Source organism: Osmerus mordax, chromosome 25, assembly GCF_038355195.1.
Source record: "Osmerus mordax isolate fOsmMor3 chromosome 25, fOsmMor3.pri, whole genome shotgun sequence".
Taxonomy (NCBI): Eukaryota; Metazoa; Chordata; class Actinopteri; order Osmeriformes; family Osmeridae; genus Osmerus; species Osmerus mordax.
The window spans coordinates 9410032-9430815 of NC_090074.1; the positions used below are offsets into that span (position 1 = coordinate 9410032).

Here is a 20784-nt window from a genome sequence, read left to right on the forward strand (position 1 = left end):
CCCATGTCTTCTTTACAGGATTGACTAGAAAGGAGACTGCCTTCTCTCTCTTGTTCTCTCACACACACAGACACTATATGTGTCTAGTCAGGCAGGACTAGAAAGGTGGCTAGGTTGAATACATCAAGGCTGAGACAAAAAACATTTGAACGTTTGGATTTCATGGCATCAGCAGTGACTTTTTACCTTTAGCAGCAGAACCCTAAATTATGGTCATAGGTCATCAAGGGATGTGTCTCATATATGGATCTTGGAGTGTGGGCATGGCCTGAACGAAACAGTAGGTAACACAGTAACACTGATCGGAACGTGAATGTGTTGTCACATGATTCTTATAACACTCATTGATGTGACTCAAGTCACATCAACTCATGTTTTTTATTGATTACAGACAGTATTGGGGGTACAAAGATTACATTTGTCTGTAACGCAGTAATGTAACGCATTAGGTTCTGTTGCTAAAGGTTGGGTATAGCTCAGTGGTGGAGCATTAGCATCAGATCAATAAGACTGAAGGATGGGTGGTACATTTAGTCATCTAACATGCTCTTATCCAGAGCAACTTACAGTAAGTACAGGGACATTCCCCCGAGGCAAGTCAACATCATTTTGCACGGCCGGGAATCGAACTGGCAACCTTCATATTACTAGCCCGATTCCCTAACCGCTCAGCCACTTGACTCCCTAGAGTTTCTTAGAATCCTGCCAGCTTTTCTGAGGCATCGTGTGTGTGGTAGGTGTCCTATAGGGCAGGGAGCTTCCTGCCGATGATGAACTCAGAAGACCTGACCACACTACGTAGGGCCTTGCGGTCCCTGTCTGTGTAGCTCCCATACCACACTGTGATGCAACCAGTAAGAAAACTCTATAGTGCATCTGTAAAAGTTAATGAGGATGACCGAGTCCATGCCAAACTTCTTCAGTCTCCTCAAGAAGAAGAGGCGTATCCGGGCCGCTTTGACCACCTTGTCAGTGTGAGCAGACCAGGTAAGCTCATTGCTGATGTTCACCCCTAGGAACCTGAAGCAGCTGACCTTTTCCACTATGGATCCGTTGATGTGTAGGGGTGCATGCTCTTCCTCCTGCCGCCTCCTATAGTCCACAATCATCTCCTTGGTCTTACTGACGTTGAGAGAGAGGTTATTGTCCTGACACCATGATATCAGGGTATCAACCTCCTCTGTAGGCTGACTCATCACTGCCAGAGATGAGGCCCACGATGGTTGTGTCATCAGCAAACTTAACACTTAACTTAACGCTCTGGATAAGAGTGTCTGCTAAAAAAGGACTAAATGTAAGGAGGTTGGAGCTGTTGGTTGCCGCACATGAACAAGGAGAACAGGAGAGGGCTGAGCACACAGCCCTGGGGGGTGTCTGTGTTGGTGATCAGTGTGGATGAGGTGCGGTCACCGATTCGCACAACCTGTGGCCTTCCCGTTAGGAAGTTGAGGATCCACTTGCAGAGGGAGGCGCTTAGTCCCAGGTGTGATGATGTGTGTCTGCTCCCTAGCGCCATCCTGACGGCGTGGCATCTGTAGCGTTCAAGGAGCCGGAGGACGCAGACGTGTGCCAGGTGGCTCTGGAGGGGCGCTGGCTCGGGGGACGCAAGCTGTCGGCCCAGCTCTGGGATGGAACCACAGACTATAGGTGTGTATCTGTGTGAAAGAGTGTATCTGTGTGAAAGGGTGTGTGCTGAGAGAGAAATAATAGATATATATCACAGGTATAACTGATTTCTAGTTTATTAACCAGCCCTGAGTGTTTCAATCTTGTCTGGTGCTAGTTTTGATTGCATTCTTCCTCTCCTTAGTAATTCATTGGTCTGGGAATTTACACCATCTGAGGGCAGGGCATGCATAAACAATTATTCTAGATTAGTGAAATTATCTTTAAGGTTTTCTTTCCCCTCCCTTTCGAAACAGAACCCAAGTGTGGAAGATGTGAACAGACCATGATTATTTCTGGAGTTTACTCTGTAGTTTTAACCTTTGTCTCATCCAACTGTCATGCTTTTGAAAATAAAGGTGTGCAAACAGTACCCTGGCAGTGTGGACATATGTGTGTTCTTATATTTCACTGTGCAAAAACAATGGAAAACTTAAAACGGAACAGTTTTGTGTGTCTACCGATGCACAAACAAGGTTAATTGGATGTGCTTGCCTTTGGCAAGGCAGAAGCTATATTCTTCGTAAATCTTTGCACTAGATAGACAATGTCGGTGTCAAAATGTTCGTCTTGGTCCCGATTGCGTTGCTTGTATTCGCACGAATGTTCCTTTTGACGGTTTAGGCATCATTTTAGCTTTTGTGGAGAAAAGTGAAGCTAATGGTGGCTAACAAGCTAGCAACAGTCACTAACGTCACACCGTCACAAACTCATGCGTGATTACCCATAGTAGAACATTAGTTTATCAGCTCTTTAACTTCTGGGAGATAGCTACCTAAAACTTCAAAACAGCTGCAGAAGGGCTACAGGCCAAGTCCAGGATGATAACATGTAGCTAGCTATGTTTCCAGGCTGTGATATTAACACCCTCTATTTGTGTACGCCCTTCCAAAGCTTGTTGTATTTGCCAGTTTTCCAGAAATACATTTCAAGCTTATAAGCTTGAAAGCTTATACAAGCTTTGGGGGGCATATTTTCAGTTTGAAGGTGGTACTAGATTCCAAGGAAGATACTACCAGTGACAACGTTGTTAGAATCAGCTGGTTTCAAAGGGGGTTCTTTATTAATAAATGCAATGAGAAAATGTTTTAAAAAAAATATCCCTAGAAGGAAAAAACTTGAGGGTAAGTTTAAGTCATAGGCCTAATATAGGTTAGGACCATTTTTACACAATTGTTTTGATGCAACTGTTTCTACTATGTTAGGCTTCCATAAAGCCTATCACCATAAACATTCAAATATATATTATCTATGTTACATATGATTTGATATGTACTATTCCAATATATAGATATTAGTGTCATGTCTTTGAAATAAAGACACTGTATTCTATTTCATTTTCTGTCATTTGGGAGTGAGGTAAACAAAGAAACCACTTTACTGTCAATTATAAGTGAACATAAGTGTTCTCTACTGGATGGATAGATTAGACAGACAAAAACAGAGCTAGTTAGTCAACCATCTGCTAAGCGACCATAGAGATTCACACTATAGCTAACAGTATGTTCAGAGATCATGTGACAGATAAATACATGGGTCAGCTGATGAGGGGCTTTTGAGTGTTAACTGTCGCGACATCTCCATGGCTCGCTCGTCCTCCTCTCCTGATGGACAGGTGCATTTACACACCTTTCGCTTTTTACACCTATGAGAAGGAGAGGGATTTTGTTTTGAACACTTGGCTAAAACACTCTTCAAAAGCTGGCTTTGAGACACTGGAGACTCATGGCATCAAGTGTTTCCTGATGTACTTATTTACATTTAGTCATTTAGCGGACGCTCTTATCCAGAGCGATATTTAATCCACAGATGGACTGTAATCATGTTAGGAACTAAACCTCTGCAGTGGTTAAAGTACTTAAATAATTTCTGAAAGTACTTAAATAAGATCTGAATTATTTCTCTGAATCTTTATAAAGGAGACACTGAAACACAGTTACAGAAGTTCAACAGCAGGGGGAGTGAGAAGATCCATTCATAAAATAAAGATTTAGTGCCCATCCTGCAGTTACTGTATTCAGCCAGTGGATGCCGTTTTCCTCCTACCCAGGGAAGCTCTGCATGTGGTCGACGGTGTCGGGAAGAGGCACGCCGTGGCTCTCTGGCAGCAGCAGACTGAGCAGTCCGGACAGAATGGTCAGACCACCTATCAGGATGTTGGGAAGGGACTTGGAGTACTCCCCTGAAACACAGTGTGAGAGAGAAGAAAACCCAGATATAGATCAGAACAACAATAGATGGACAAGGAGGAGGGAGAGAGAGACGAAAAGGAAAAGAGAGGCGAGAGAGAAGGAGAAAAAGAGACATGCAAAGTAGACATACAAAGTAAAAGTAGAAGAAATGATTCTACAAAAGAAACACTAATCACTATTATTTTTTTGGAAACTGTCAAAAGATAGAACATTCTGCAACCCCTTTCAGGTGACAGGATATAACCCACCCTTTTACAAGAGAGCCTTTTTTGGAATCTCCTTATATACTATGATTACATGATTGCCTCACCTGTTTCACATCACCTTTGTAAATCAACTTGTCACATTGCTATTAGTCCTGAATGGCTCCTGTCCCAACTTGTTTGGAATGTGTTGCATGCATCAATATCAAAATAAACATTTACCTAAAACTATGCAGCTGATAAGGTAACACATAAAATACATAGTCTTTATATATTTTTTTGTTTAAATACAAAAAGTATTTAAACAAACTACATTTACAAATCACTTTAAAACAAATACAAACTCTGTTTTTATTAGCATTTTCCATACTGTCCCAACTTTTTTCGGAATTGTGGTTGTCCACAACAGACAGAACAGAACATTCTACAACCAACCCAGGTATATGAAGTACGGCGCTGAGATGCTGCCAATGCGGGATGCCATGGAGCACACCCCCACGGCTGTGTTTCTCAGGACAGTGGGGTAGAGCTCCGCTGTGAAGGCGTACAAGATGGAAAAAGCCACCGTCACGCCATACTTCCCGAACATTTCCAGAGTTGTGGAAATCCAGCTCTGGCCTGAAGAACAGATTACAGAGAGAAAGGCCAACGTGGGGATGAGATCAGGTGTGGAGTCTGAGACCTGGAGCTATGAGCTGTGACTCAAGGGTAGTCTCACCTGGAGGTAGGAGGTGGGTAAAAAACAACATCACTCCTCCCAGGAACTGTGTCCAGCAGAGGGAAGGCCGTCGTCCGCAGAAGCGGAACAGGAGCCAGGCCAGCAGGTAGGCCGGTACCTCGATGGTCGCCGACACAAAGCAGTTGAGGTAGGAGCTGCCATGAAGGTTGGACGTGTTGAGGGACAGGGCAAAGTAGCCGATGGACATGACAGTCCTAGACAGAGACGAAAGGGGGGTTGGTAAGGGATAAAGGGATGAAGGGTGTGAAGGTGATGGATGGAGGGATGAAGGGGGTAGGTAAGGGATAGAGGGATGAAGGGGGGGTTGGTAAGGGTGGTCCGAGATAAAAGGGAGAGAGGGCTGTGTGACTATGTTACAGGCTGGGTTTGGAGGTTGGGGCTGAGGCTTGGGTAGAGTTAGAGCTATGGCTGAGAGTAACACTAGGGCTAGGGCTAGATTGGTCTGGAGGTCAAGTATGGAACAGGCCTGAGGCTAGGGGTAAAGAAGTCTGGGAAAAGCTGAGGCCAGGGCTAGGGGTAGAGAAGTCTGGAAGCTGAGGCTGGGACCAGGCTAAGGCTGAGGCTCCAGGAACATCTGGGTGCTCTGTGTTTGTTGCCGGCGACTCGGGCGTCTGAGGGGCATCTGAGGGACTCACCAGACAATCCACAGGGTGACTGAGACCCAACAGATGTTTCTAGAACGCAACAGGTCACAGATGTTGTAGGTTTCTAACTTCCCAGACGCCAGCTCCATCTAAACACACACACATATACGCACAAATGCACACACACAACCACACACACACGTACAGGACTCCGAGATAATTGTGTTTCAAATGAGAGGAGGGTGGGCGCCAATATGTCAACAGCCAGCCAGCTGTGTGGACATAGTGGAACTAACACCTCCAACTTTGGGTCAGAGATCACCTAGGGCAGGTGCACTGCGAACAAAATGGCGGCCCTGTTGTTCCTAAACTGCATCCTTCATTCCCTCCTGTCTTCTGTGCTTCCTTTCTTCTGACTATTCTTTGTTCCTTCTTTCAATCTTTATTTTTTCTCTCTCTCCATCCATCATCTACCTCCATCCATTGTCCCTCCCTGCCTAAACCCTCCATTCAGCCATCCATTCTTCTTTTCTCCTAATGTACTCAACATCACTGAAAGACTGGTTATTAGACAGAAGAAAAAACAGCTTCTTATTCAGAGCTGTCCTTAATGTAAACGTAAATATTTACTTTAAAAATTGTTTAACCGAAAGTGACATGCAAGTAGTTAATATAGAAAGTACAGCATAAAGTCATCAGGATCAGAAGTGTATAGTTGTAGCAGTATTTTGGTGGTGAGAGTCAAGGAACGGTCTGTATTTACCAGGTACAGTGCATTTGTGCGACATCTCAAATACAGTGCAAAAATGATATCTCAACAACAACATAACATGTTAAATCAGTCAGAACAGTTACAAACTGAACATGGAAACCTTTGTAGGCCTGTAGGCGAGTTGCGAGGTTCTCTGTGCTCAGCTCACTAAACTTCGACATTCCTGCTTCACAGGGTTCCTGTCTAATTGCAAAGTGCTGGATGCTGTTCCTGTCAGAGGCATTGCTTATCATGGAGGACCAGGCTGCAGGGAACACACTAACTAACCAACGTGCACTTCCAGTGAAAGAAGGGGATTTGTTGTTGGTCAGTGTAAGCCTTGGCAGGAGTCCAATCTTTCTTTCTCTTTCTCTCCAACCATCCATCTCTCCCTCATCCATTACTAAGTATGTCTTTGTTGCCCTCTGTCTTTTTCACTCTCTCCCTTTCCCTCTTTCTCTCGTACACCCTCTTAGTCCCTCTCTGACTCTTTCAATCCTAGTTTCTCTCTTCCTATGTTTCTCTTTCTGTCTGTTCAACTCTCTCCCTCTCTCCTTTTCATCCAGATGGATGTGCTATCCGATGAAAGTGGTCTCTAACTGCGACCAATCGCTGACCACTGTGCGACCCCTGGACTGATCAGGACTGAGCGAGCAGCTAGACTGACCTGCGGAGGCTGAAAGATGATGTCAGGAGCCTGAACTCGGTTCTGTCTGGCAGCTCTCCTCAGTATGGCCTCAGCTTCCTCCACTCTGCCCTGAGAGAGCAGCCACCGGGGGGACTCTGGGATGAACCTGGACAAAGGAACAGAAGATAAAGGCTCAACAACATCGATTCCAAATTAAAAGAACCACACAAGAATACACAATGTGCTCAGTATGACATGTAGATACAGTGTAATTCACATAGCAAACTGGTATAAAGACAGCAGGCAGGCTCGGAATCCAAAGACAGGCAAGAGTTTAAAAACCAAACACTGAATTAAAAATGACAGGCAAAATCAGGAACAAAATACAGGCAGGTGTACAGGTGTCAGAAGTCGAACATGTGGGCCATGCGGCAGCACGAGAGGAGAGCTCAGGCCTGACTTGCTTATAACTTTCCTTAAAAGGGTAATTTACTGATTTTATAGGCTAATTCACACTGTTCCTTAAGATCTCCGAATAAGGTATGTAACATTGGTTGGGCTGAAAATGGCCCGGGTGCTGTTCTATGCGCCCAAATGCACCCTGTTTACTGATTGTCAGGCTGAGTTTAGTTATCACCGGAGTAGGCCTACTTCCAGCCTAAAACATCACATGCAAGCAAAGCACACAGCTAGCAGCAGCAGTGTTAGCAGCAACAGCAGCAGCGTTTGCTGCGGTAATATAAAGCAGACAACACTTGACAATGTTAAATTTGACATTACATTTCCTAAATATATAACAATGTGTATGTTCAATATTGTACAGCCTATCTTTTAGTGAATAAAACTCCCTCACAATTTCCTCTTGTTATCCTCCAGTTATTTGAAGTTAAGTCCACCCCCAATCTATCCCCCAATCTTTTATTGGGGTAAAACTTGAACAGATTAAATCAATTGAATACATTTGCGATTAACTATATGAAATAATGCGATTAATCGCGATTAAATATTTGAATCACTTGACAGCCCTAGTTATTTTCAATGTTGGGATGGGTTTACTTATTGACACAACCGACTTTTGTGTATTCTGTGCTAAAAGTTTTTTTTTATACTGCCGAAGGAGATTTTTTATTTCAAACTTCTCATATGTTCTCTCTCTCTCTCGCTCCGTGGGGACGAAATTCAAGCTGTTCCATTTAGCGCTCCCCCTAGATGCCTTGGACAACTGTCGTTGTGAAAACTGGATGCAGCGTTTTTGGTTTGTGTTTTGTCTATTTGCATGTGTTTTCTTAATTGGGTGTGCTCAAGCCTTCGGCGAGAGCACAACCTTTGTTCTCTCACATATATATTATTATTATTATTATTATTCTTGCCCCCCTAAAACTCAGTCAATATTTGGCCTACATGGACAACGTAGGTGTCAAAAGTTTAGTCTTGGTATCGATTGAGTTGCTTCTATTGGAATTTACGTTCCGTTGCATGGTTTAGGCTTAAGTGAAGTTTTTGTGGCGAAAAGTGAAGCTAACGGTGGCTAATTTGCTAGCCACAGTCACTGACGTTACTAACGTCACTGCGTCACAAACGTCGTTTCGCATCTGTTAACTTGGGGGATAGCTAGGCTAACTATAGCTTTACTGCAAGGCAGCTGCAGAAACGCCACAAGAAAAGAGGCCAGGGTGATAACTATTTACTCATTTTACTTTGTGATATGACACACAATTGTGATGTGTAATGTACAATATAAGCTGATATTATTAAGGAAGTACATCTACTTTCGGAAACAGTAGTCTACTATTTCACTGAAGTATTAGCATCATGACATTAGCCTGTGTTGCCCGGGCAACACATACTACAGTGGTCTATGATGTATCTGTTTTCAATCGTTAAAATAAACATTCCTCACATATACATTTTCGTTGTATGATTTATTCTGACATTAGTAAACGATTTGTTGGTGAAATTACCATTACCTGTGGTTTCAAACCAGTGTAGCTCACTGCAACGCTGTAGCCTACCCGAGACAATAGTGTGAGTAGCTAACAAAAACTCCTCAGCTGTTCAAGTCAAACGGCTACAGAACATGTTCGGCACTCCCCTTACTCAAAAGTCTTTCAATAGTTGAAACAATCTGACTACTAACCTGAACTTCATTGCCACAGCCTAAACTTTGTCAATCTGTTCATGAAAATAATTAATTTCAGCCTAAACCGTACAACGGAACGTTAAATCGAATTCAACCAACGCAATCGCTACCAAGACGAACACAGCAGTAGTCTAGTACTGTACTGTAGTAGTAGAATTTACCGGGGCAGCTTCTCCACACAGGGCTATATCGCATTTTGCGTTGTTACTGACAATGATCGCTACCAGTGAGCTTTTTATGAATGAGCGATTTTCCACTAAATAAATGTCAAGCTTATTTACGTTTTGGGGGGCATATTTTCAGTTAGCAGATGGGACTGTCTGAATCGCGATTCCATCTTCTACTGCCGGGTAACTCGTAGAATAATCTTCAAAGGGGGTTCTTTATGAATGCAATGAGTAGGCTACATGCCTGAAAATATCACGAGAAGGGAAAAACTTAAAATGACGTTTAAGTCATAGAGATTAGGTCCATTTTTACACCGGTCTGCCAAATGTATTCGTTTTGATTCAACGATGAGGCTGCCTCTTGCAGGGGAAATGAGAAGACATCTATTTAATTCTACACTTCACTCGTATTTTCAGTTGTTAATGAGCAGCAAAAAAAAAATGCTTTTAAATCTATTTAATCTTTATAAATAATAAGTATGCATTTTCATATAAAATATACAGAAATCAGTTGTAAAAATGTCATTCAAAAACGGACCCCTGTGCAACCGACGCAAGCAAGCACACCCTACAATTTCCCCAGAAATTGTACCCTCTCTAGTTGGGTGTGCTCAAGCCTTCGGCGAGAGCACAACCTTTGTTCTCTCACATATATATTATTATTATTATTCTTTTTGCCCCCCTAAAACTCAGCCAATATTTGGCCTACATAGACAACGTAGGTGTCAAAAGTTTCGTCTTGGTAGCGATTGAGTTGCTTCTATTGGAATTTACGTTCCGTTGCATGGTTTCGGCTTCAGTTAAGTTTTTGTGGCGAAAAGTGAAGCTAACGGTGGCTAATTTGCTAGCCACAGTCACTGACGTTACTAACGTCACTGCGTCACTAACGTCACGAAAACACGCGTGACTACCTTTGGCAGAACATTCGTTTCGCATCTGTTAACTAGGGGGATAGCTAGGCTAACTTTAGCTTTACTGCAAGGCAGCTGCAGAAACGCCACAAGAAAAGAGGCCAGGGTGATGACTATTTACTCATTTTACTTTGTGATATGACACACAATTGTGATGTGTAATGTACAATATAAGCTGATATTATTAAGGAAGTACATCTACTTTCGGAAACAGTAGTCTACTATTTCACTGAAGTATTAGCATCATGACATTAGCCTGTGTTGCCCGGGCAACACATACTACAGTGGTCTATGATGTATCTGTTTTCAATCGTTAAAATAAACATTCCTCACATATACATTTTCGTTGTATGATTTATTCTGACATTAGTAAACGATTTGTTGGTGAAATTACCATTACCTGTGGTTTCAAACCAGTGTAGCTCACTGCAACGCTGTAGCCTACCCGAGACAATAGTGTGAGTAGCTAACAAAAACTCCTCAGCTGTTCAAGTCAAACGGCGACAGAACATGTTCGGCACTCCCCTTACTCAAAAGTCTTTCAATAGTTGAAACAATCTGACTACTAACCTGAACTTCATTGCCACAGCCTAAACTTTGTCAATCTGTTCATGAAAATAATTAATTTCAGCCTAAACCGTACAACGGAACGTTAAATCGAATTCAACCAACGCAATCGCTACCAAGACGAACACAGCAGTAGTCTAGTACTGTACTGTAGTAGTAGAATTTACCGGGGCAGCTTCTCCACACAGGGCTATATCGCATTTTGCGTTGTTACTGACAATGATCGCTACCAGTGAGCTTTTTATGAATGAGCGATTTTCCACTAAATAAATGTCAAGCTTATTTACGTTTTGGGGGGCATATTTTCAGTTAGCAGATGGGACTGTCTGAATCGCGATTCCATCTTCTACTGCCGGGTAACTCGTAGAATAATCTTCAAAGGGGGTTCTTTATGAATGCAATGAGTAGGCTACATGCCTGAAAATATCACGAGAAGGGAAAAACTTAAAATGACGTTTAAGTCATAGAGATTAGGTCCATTTTTACACCGGTCTGCCAAATGTATTCGTTTTGATTCAGCCTGTCAGCTGCCTCTTGCAGGGGAAATGAGAAGACATCATATTTCATTCTACACTTCACTCGTATTTTTAGTTGTAAATGAGCAGCAAAAAAAAGATGCTTTTAAATCTATGTAATCTTTATAAATAGTATAGCCCGATGCATTTTTATATAAAATATACAGACCCCTGTGCAACCGACGCAAGCAAGCACACCCTACAATTTCCCCAGAAATTGTATACTCTCTAGTTATTATTATTATTTTTATTTCTTTTTGCCCCCCTAAAACTCAGTCAATATTTGGCCTACATAGACAACGTAGGTGTCAAAAGTTTCGTCTTGGTAGCGATTGCGTTGCTTCTATTGGAATTTACGTTCCGTTGCATGGTTTAAGCTTCAGTTAAGTTTTTGTGGCGAAAAGTGAAGCTAACGGTGGCTAATTTGCTAGCCACAGTCACTGACGTTACTAACGTCACTGCGTCACTAACGTCACGAAAACACGCGTGACTACCTTTGCCAGAACATTCGTTTAGCATCAGTTAACTTGGGGGATAGCTAGGCTAACTATAGCTTTACTGCAAGGCAGCTGCAGAAACGCCACAAGAAAAGAGGCCAGGGTGATAACTATTTACTCATTTTACTTTGTGATATGACACACAATTGTGATGTGTAATGTACAATATAAACTGATATTATTAAGGAAGTACATCTACTTTCGGAAACAGTAGTCTACTATTTCACTGAAGTATTAGCATCATGACATTAGCCTGTGTTTCCCGGGCAACACATACTACAGTGGTCTATGATGTAGCGTTATCTGTTTTCAATCCTTAAAATAAACATTCCTCACATATACATTTTCGTTGTAGGATTTATTCTGACATTAGAAAACGATTTGTTGGTGAAATTACCATTACCTGTGGTTTCAAACCAGTGTAGCTCACTGCAACGCTGTAGCTTACGCGAGACACTACAAAAACATCTACACTACACAGCTGTTTAAGAAGTCAAACGGCGACAGAACATGTTCGGCACTCCCCTTACTTAAATAAAAAGTCTATCTAACGACTAACCTGAACTTCATTGCCACAGCCTAAACGTTGTCAATCTGTTCATGAAAATAATTAATTTCAGCTTAAACCTTACAGCGGAACGTTAAATCCAATTCAACCAACGCAATCGCTACCAAGACGAACACGGCAGTAGTCTAGTACTGTACCGTAGTAGTACAATTTACCGGGGCAGCTTCTCCACGCAGGGCTATATCGCATTTTGCGTTGTTACTGACAATGATCACTACCAGTGAGCTTTTTATGAATGAGCGATTTTCCACTAAATAAATGTCAAGCTTATTTACGTTTTTGGGGGCATATTTTCAGTTAGCAGATGGTACTGTTTGAATCGCGATTCCATCTTCTATTGCCGGGTAACGTCGTAGAACAATCTTCAAAGGGGGTTCTTTATTAATGAATGAATGCAAAGAGTAGGCTAAATGCCTGAAAATATCATGAGACGGGAAAAACTTAAAATGACGTTTAAGTCATAGAGATTAGGTCAATTTGTACACCGGTCTGCCAAATTTATTCGTTTTGATTCAACGATGAGGCTGCCTCTTGCAGGGGAAATGAGAAGACATCTATTTCATTCTACACTTCACTCGTATTTTCAGTTGTAAATGAGCAGCAAAAAAAATGTAATCTTTATAAATAATAAGTATGCATTTTTATATAAAATATACAGAAATATCAGTTGTAAAAATGTAATTCAAAAACGGACCCCTGTGCAACCGACGCAAGCAAGCACACCCTACAATTTCCCCAGAAATTGTACCCTCTCTAGTTAGGTCTGTTAGGCCCAGACATACACACCTAGGTTATGTTTAAGTTTATACACAGAATGAGGGAAGCTAGTTCAGGCATGGCAATCGGGCAGCGCCCGTCATCCGCTCACTACCACACGTGTGTTAGCAGCACAAGCCCATTGGGCCACGTCCGATAAGACGGCATTTAAAGGCCGCGCGGATACGCACACACTCACCCCGGTTGTTGTATGATCGGTGCTGCTGCCGCCCTCCACCATCGCCTTCTCCCCCTTGCTGTCTGTATGTCCTATCCGTCAGGGGGATTATGTCTCTATTGCTCCCTGCCTCATATGTCATGTATGTATGTGTCGCATCGCGGAGGCAGGGAGTGCTTCCCTTAGATTATCCAAAGTCAAACCTATGTCCATGTCATGGTCAATAAATGCTCAAATCTAATACTTGATTGTCTTGACTGAACTGTTCCTTGGCATCAACTACAGTAAAACTGTTACAACCAGGCACTTCTGGTCCTTGATTATCTGCAGCACTTCATACATGCTCTATTATATGTCGCTTTGTATAAAAGTCTGCTAAATTAAATGTAAATGATAATACCAAAATATGCAACATTTTAATGATACATTCAAACATCATATCATGTGTAACATGCAGGCAGAGTCGGAGGCCTTGGGACGATTTAAGCACATTTACATTTAAATTGAGTCATTTAGCAGACACTCTTACACAGAGCGACTTACAGTAAGTACAGGGACATTCTCCCCGAGGCAAGTAGGGTGAAGTGCCTGGCCCAAGGACACAACGTCATTTGGCACGGCCGGGAATCAAACTGGCAACCTTCAGATTACCAGCCCGAATCCCTAACTGCTCAGTTACCTGACTCCCACACATACATGCGTTTAAAAAACAAAGGCGTCCAAATTGAAGATTAGAAGGGGGCGTGTTCTCTTCAGTGAGCCATGCTCCTCCCAGTAACTCTCCTCAGCCTGCACCGGTTGCAAGAGAGAGTTGTTAAAAGCCCTGGGGCAGGAGTTAGAAGTATTGGGGTAGTTGTTTGAAGTACTGGGGCAGTAGTTAGAATGAATGCCTTTAGTCATTGCATATAACAACGAAATTAAATTGCACTTCTCCTGGTGGTGACACATAGTACGACAGGACAATTTAGTAAAACATGAATTAAGACATAAAAAAGAGACCTAAGCAATATGAACAAATAAGTAAATGAATAAATAAGTAAATCCATTATAAAAATGGATAAGTAGCAAAAAGAAGACATAGTCTATAAAGTGCAGTGCGGTCCCTATGGGTCATGAGTTCAGGTGTTTTATGGCACTTGGATAAAAAATATTCAAAAGCCTGGAAGTGCGACCCCAGGAAAGATCTGTAACGCCTTCCAGATGGCAGCAGAGTGAAGAGGTTGTGACCTGGTTGGGAACAATCCTTAATTATATGTTTTGCCCGCTGCAGGCATCTGGTGTCATATACTATATCAGTAAGTGAGGGGAGATTTGTGTGAATTATGTATTGTGCTGATTTCCTGACTCTGTCCAGCGCCTTTTTGTCATCAGCGGTGCAGCAGCTAAACCAGAATGTCGTGCAAAATGATACTTTGGACAGAACAGTTGTAAAAGGATAAAAGCAGCTTCTGGGGGAGGTTGGTTTTGTTGAGTGACCTGAGAAAGTACAGCCGCTGCTGTGCTTTCTTCACAAGGGCTGTGGTGTTGGTTGTCCAGGTGATGTCCTGTGGTGTTGGTTGCAGAGGTGATGTCCTGTGGTGTTGGTTGCCCAGGTGATGTCCTGTGAGATGTGTGTCCCCAGGAATCTGAAGTCCTTAACCCTCTCCGCAGTGTCCCCATTGATGTAGACCTGGGCAAGGTCAGTCCTCTTCCTACGGAAGTCTACCACCACTTCTTTGGTCTTAAAGGTGTTGAAAGACAGGTTGTTGGTGGAGCACCAGGTGGAGAGTTTGGGGATTTCATCCCTGTAGGCGGACTCATCATTGTTGTGAATAAGTCCTACCACAGTGGTGTCATCCGCAAACTTGATCCAAATATTGGACATGAACTGGGGTGCAGTCGTGAGAGTATAAGGTGTATAACAGGGGACTCAACACACGACCCTGGGGGGCCCCAGTGCTGAGTGTGAGGACAGAGGAAAGTTGGGAGCCCAGCCCAACTGACTGGGGACGGTCTGTTAAGAAGTCGTGGATCCATCTGCAGATGTTAGTGCTGATGCCCAGGCTGTGTAGCTTGGACACCAGTCTTCCGGGGATGATGCAGTTGAATGCAGAGCTCAAGTCCCCAAACGACAGTCTTGCGTAGGTGCCAGGATGTTCAAGGTGGGTCAGCACACAGTGCAGGGCTGAGTTGATGCCATCCGAGGTTGACCTGTTTGCTTTATAGGCGAACTGGTGCTGATCCAGTGTGGAGGGGAGGGAGGCTTTTATGTGATTTAGCAGCAGTCTTTCAAAGCACTTCATAACCGTGGAAGTGAGGGCGACTGGTCTATAGTCATTGAGGCTACTTACAGCGGATTGTTTTGGAATGGGCACAATGGTGGCTGATATGAGGCTCTTGGGGATGGAGCAAGTAGACAGAGAGAGGTTGAAGATGGAGGTAAATACCTCAGCCAGCTGGTCGGCACAGTCCCTCAACACTCTCTCAGGGCCGGCAGCCTTCCTGGGGTTCACACCAAGAAATGCCCTCCTGACCTTCTCTGTGTTCAGAGAGAATGTCAGGGCATCTGTGGGCAAGAGTGGTAATGGTGTGGCTGATGTTAACTCAGTCCTGGTCCCGTTTGCCTCAAAGCGCGCAAAGAAATGGTCGAGCGTTGAAGTGTCCCTCAATCTTCCTCCTCTAGGCCGCTTTTGCTTCCTTGATGCCTGTCTTTAAGTTGGATCTGGCAGTGCTGTATACTTCCATGTCCCAGACCTGAAGGCTTTATCACGGTTTTTCAGCAGCAGCTTGACCGCTCTGTTCATCCATGGTTTGTTGTTGTGAAAGCGTTTGACCTGTCTCTCAACAGTGACATTGTCAATGCAGGTCTTAATGTAGTGCAGAACAGTGCAAGTGTAGCCCTCAAGACTCTGCTGTGAAAAAAGGGCCCAGTCAGTGCGCTGAAAACAGTCTTGCAGTTGTGGAATCGCAGTAGCACGCCACAGTTTTATTAGTTTCACTGTGTGCACAGATCTCTTAAACGCGGGTCTGTACGCTGGTGCGAGAAAGAGGGTCAGAGGGTCAGACTGCCCTAGATGGGGGTAAGCAGTACTGGGGCAGGTGTAAGCAGTACTGGGGCAGGTGTTAGAAGCACTGGGGCAGGTGTTAGCAGTACTGGGGCAGGAGTAAGCAGTACTGGGGCAGGTGTTAGAAGCACTGGGGCAGGTGTTAGCAGTACTGGGGCAGGTGTTAGCAGTACTGGGGCAGGTGTTAGAAGCACTGGGGCAGGTGTTAGCAGTACTGGGGCAGGTGTTAAAAGTACTGGGGTAGGTGTTAGCAGTACTGGGGCAGGTGTTAGCAGTACTGGGGCAGGTGTTAGAAGTACTGGGGCAGGTGTTAGCAGTACTGGGGCAGGTGTTAGCAGTACTGGGGCAGGTGATAGCAGTACTGGGGCAGGTGTTAGCAGCAGTGGGGCAGGTGTTAGCAGTACTGGGGCAGGTGTTAGCAGCAGTGGGGCAGGTGTTAGCAGTACTGGGGCAGGTGATAGCAGTACTGGGGCAGGTGTTAGCAGCAGTGGGGCAGGTGTTAGCAGTACTGGGGCAGGTGTTAGCAGCACTGGGGCAGGTGATAGCAGTACTGGGGCAGGTGTTAGCAGTACTGGGGCAGGTGTTAGCAGCAGTGGGGCAGGTGTTAGCAGTACTGGGGCAGGTGTTAGCAGCAGTGGGGCAGGTGTTAGCAGTACTGGGGCAGGTGATAGCAGTACTGGGGCAGGTGTTAGCAGCAGTGGGGCAGGTGTTAGCAGTACTGGGGCAGGTGTTAGCAGTACTGGGGCAGGTGTTAGAAGTACTGGGGCAGGTGTTAGCAGTACTGGGGCAGGTGTTAGCAGTACTGGGGCAGGTGTTAGCAGTACTGGGGCAGGTGATAGCAGTACTGGGGCAGGTGTTAGAAGGTCTGGGGCAGGTGTTAGCAGTACTGAGGCAGGTGATAGCAGTACTGGGGCAGGTGTTAGCAGTACTGGGGCAGGTGTTAGAAGGTCTGGGGCAGGTGTTAGCAGTACTGGGGCAGGTGTTAGCAGCACTGGGGCAGGTGATAGCAGTACTGGGGCAGGTGTTAGCAGTACTGGGGCAGGTGTTAGCAGTACTGGGGCAGGTGATAGCAGTACTGGGGCAGGTGTTAGCAGCACTGGGGCAGGTGATAGCAGTACTGGGGCAGGTGTTAGCAGTACTGGGGCAGGTGATAGCAGTACTGGGGCAGGTGTTAGCAGCACTGGGGCAGGTGTTAGCAGCACTGGGGCAGGTGTTAGCAGCACTGGGGCAGGTGTTAGCAGTACTGGGGCAGGTGTTAGCAGCAGTGTGAGGTTCAGGGTCCTTGGTGCTCCGTGGGGCCTGGTCTCCTGTCAGGTCAGAGACCCTGAAGCCCCCTGTACGTCTGTCTGCACAGAGCCAAGCTTCACTGTCACCACCCATCTACAGTGGAGGAATCATCTGTGTGTCTGGATCCTGTCTGACGTACTTCCTGTACGTCTCATTAAATAAGGGTTTAATACATGTACATAATATGTTAACAATATAGACAACTCTTGTTTAATTATGCTCGAGTTCCCTCTAGTGTTCAGAAGAGGAAACTACAGGACTAATGCTCTTTATGACTTGTTCTCCCCCAGAACATTAACCACCTTATTCTCCTCTGAAAACACTGTTCAACAAAAAGCACAAGAAACATTCTGTGGATCTTTTGTATTTATTTAATAGATTAGTATAAAATATAAATGCTTAAATCTTTTTTTTTTTTTCAGAATTCCCGAATGACCATTTCTCCAGGATCTTAACAAGTTTAACAGCAGATACACAGAGTAAAAGGATATTTACAGACATCCTCACAGTATCAATATAGTATGTCAGATGTTCAATCCCCTCTATAGAAAGGAGTTGTATCAGTAGCTTCTTCCTCCTCTTCCACTTCCTCCACCCCCTCCTCTGGTCCTAAGGTAAGACTTGTTCTATGCACTGACTTCATGGACTTCATCTAAAAACTTAGTACTGAGATCTATTATTTTATGCTGGAGTCTATTTATCTCTCTATTCTTCTCCTGCATCTCTCTATTCATCTCCTGCATCTGTCTATTGAACTCTTTCTGCATCTTAGTGTGTGAGATCATGATGCTCCTCTGTAGCTCAGGTAGGACCACCTTCATCAGGTTTCTCTCTGCTTCAACTCTGGCCTCTCCTTCATAGTTCTCCCTGAACTCCTCCATCTCCTGCCTGTGTCTCTCCTCCCTCTCCCTCCTCTCATTCTCTCCCTCCTCTCTAAATCTCTCCAGCTTTCTCTCCATCTCCTCTCTCCGGTCAGTCTCTCTCTTCAGCTCCCTCTCCAGCTCTCTCTTCTTCTCCTCATCCCTCTCTTCCTTCACCTGTCTCTGCAGTTCAGATGTTCGATGGCTGAGTGTTCTGATGTCTCCCTCGTGCTCCTGGATCACTCCCTCTATCTTCTTCAGAGAGTTCTGCAGCTCTGTCTCAAACTTCTCTTTCCTCTCTGTCTCCTCCCTCTGCATCTTCTCCTCTCTCTCCCTCTGAATCTTTCCCTCCATCTCTCTGACCTGGGCCTCTGCCCCCTGGTAGGTCTGACTGCTGTAGAAGCTCTCTCTGTTTCCTGCCACCATCTCCTCTACCTGGTGCAGCAGCTCTGGGACCTGAGTGCCATGGGCCCTGTCCTTCATGTTGAGGACGTGGTACCTGTTCCCACATTTCTCTACAAGCTGCTGGAGTTCCTGACTTCCTGTTTGGATAAACTCCTCCATGCTCTGCTCTCTCAGACTGTCATCATGGGTGAACAGAATGACAGTGTGTCCCCAACAACCCTCTCCAAACATGTCCTCCATTCTCTCCATGGCTCCTCTCTCCTCCCCCTCAGAGGGCTCCACTGGTACGACCAGGAGGAAGGCGTGGGGTCCCGGGGCGGACAGACGGACACACAGCCCCACATCCTGTCTCATCTCCTCCAGAGAGAGTCCAGGGCAGAACCAGTCTGGAGTGTCCACCAGCACCAGCCGTCTCCCACACACGTCCCCCTCTCTCCTCCTGCTCCTCTGGGTGACTGCAGAGGGGCTGTCCTGGGCCCCAAACTCCTGTCTGCCCAGGATGGTGTTTCCTGCTGCCCTCCTCCCAGCCCCAGTCCTCCCCAGCAGCACCAGTCTCAGCTCAGACACACTGGGAGACACTGGAGGGTCTGGACTGCTGCTCTCTCCCCCCACTGAAACACAACACAGGGACATGGTCACACCACTGGTCTAGTTAGAGAGGAAAGTACATCAAAGCTGATATTAACTACTCAATTGGCTATGTTTTAAAACTGTGATTAATGTCTGAAAAATACAAAATAACATGAATAAAAAATGTGTAATAATGAACATCTCTATCAGAATAAATCATAATAAAAGTTCCTCACTGCAGAGCAGTATACATAGCAGTATCAGCATGTTTGAGATTATAAACCTGAACTCTATAATCACTATGAGACACACAGTAGGATAGAAGATGTAAGGACAGTAGAGGATGGGTTAGATGTTCAGGTGTTTGTAGGTGTCTGTAACAGAGTTGATGACTCACTCTCTGGAGGGTAATCCATGCTGCGTCTCCTCCTGACTACAGGGACCACAGTAGAACCTTCATCCTGTGGTAGTGGTGGGTCTGTATCTGGGGTCTCTTCTCCCACTGCAACACAACACAGGACACAGCTCAAACTACTGACGTGAGGGTCACCCTGGACATTCATACCAGATGTTCACCTCAACAGAGTCATCTGACTATGATACTGAACCCAGCGTTAGACAGGTTCCTGTAGGTGCATGACCAGTGTATAGAGAATGGACTGGGTATTCAGGTGTTTTAACAGTTGAGGACTCACTGTTTAGAGGTGGATCCATGCTGTCTCTCCTCCTGATTGGTAGTTTGGGTTCTGCTTCTGAGATCTCTCCTCTCTCTAACACACAAGATGAAACAACCATTCAGTGGGCATCATATTTAGAGTGAAATAGTGAAAATAAAACTTCACATTATAACACTCACCAGTGGTTTTAACTGATAACTCATTTCTCTGTCTCTGTACCTCAGTGTTCAGGTCACATATCTGCTGTGCTGAAATAATAAAAAATAAAAATCATAAACATACCATTTCCAAATACAAAACACTTCAAATGTATCACAGAAATGATATGAAATACAAGTTACGCCATGACATCCTACCAAGTTTAATGTTTTCATTTTTGAGATCTTTCACATGTCTGTCTCTCTCCTTCAGCAGTTCATCTCTCTCTCCTAGTTGTTTGTCCTTCTCTTGCAGTCCCTTCTGTGTCTCTTTACCTTCACTCTCTAGTCTCTCCAGTCGTTGGTCTCTCTCTTCTAGTTGTTTGTTTTTCTCTCCCAGTTCCTCCTGCCTCCTCTTTAGTTCATCATCTTTCTCCTTCAGCTGCTTGTCTTTCTCATCACACACTTTATCTCTCTCCTTCAGCAGTTCATCTCTCTCTCCTAGTTGTTTGTCCTTCTCTTCCAGACTCTTCTCTCTCTCTTTACCTTTACCATCTAGTCTCTCCAGTCGTTGGTCTCTCTCTTCTAATTCTCCCTCTTTCTCTCTCAGTCTCTGATTCCTCTCCTCCAGTTCAGAGTCTTTCTCCTGCAGTTGGACTGTGAGCTTCTCTACTTGGTTGTTCTTGTCCTGCAGGTATTTTCTAAGCTCCTCCTGTTGTCTCCCCTTCTCTCTCACCTGCTGG

General features: G+C 44.6%; 1 protein-coding gene across 1 annotated transcript; it reads right to left on the reverse strand.

Annotated features, from left to right (window-relative positions):
- Window positions 1-2417: 2417 nt before the first annotated feature.
- LOC136933350 (uncharacterized) lies at window positions 2418-19941 on the reverse strand. The gene is made up of 11 exons (XM_067228662.1): window positions 19923-19941; window positions 19625-19729; window positions 18430-19268; window positions 15041-15277; window positions 14573-14928; window positions 6802-6928; window positions 5435-5532; window positions 4779-4993; window positions 4496-4678; window positions 3712-3847; window positions 2418-3310 (listed from the first exon to the last, which is right to left on the reverse strand). The coding sequence occupies exons 1-11, from the start codon at window positions 19939-19941 to the stop codon at window positions 3172-3174; spliced, it is 2454 nt and encodes an 817-aa protein (XP_067084763.1). The 3' UTR covers window positions 2418-3171.
- Window positions 19942-20784: the final 843 nt, after the last annotated feature.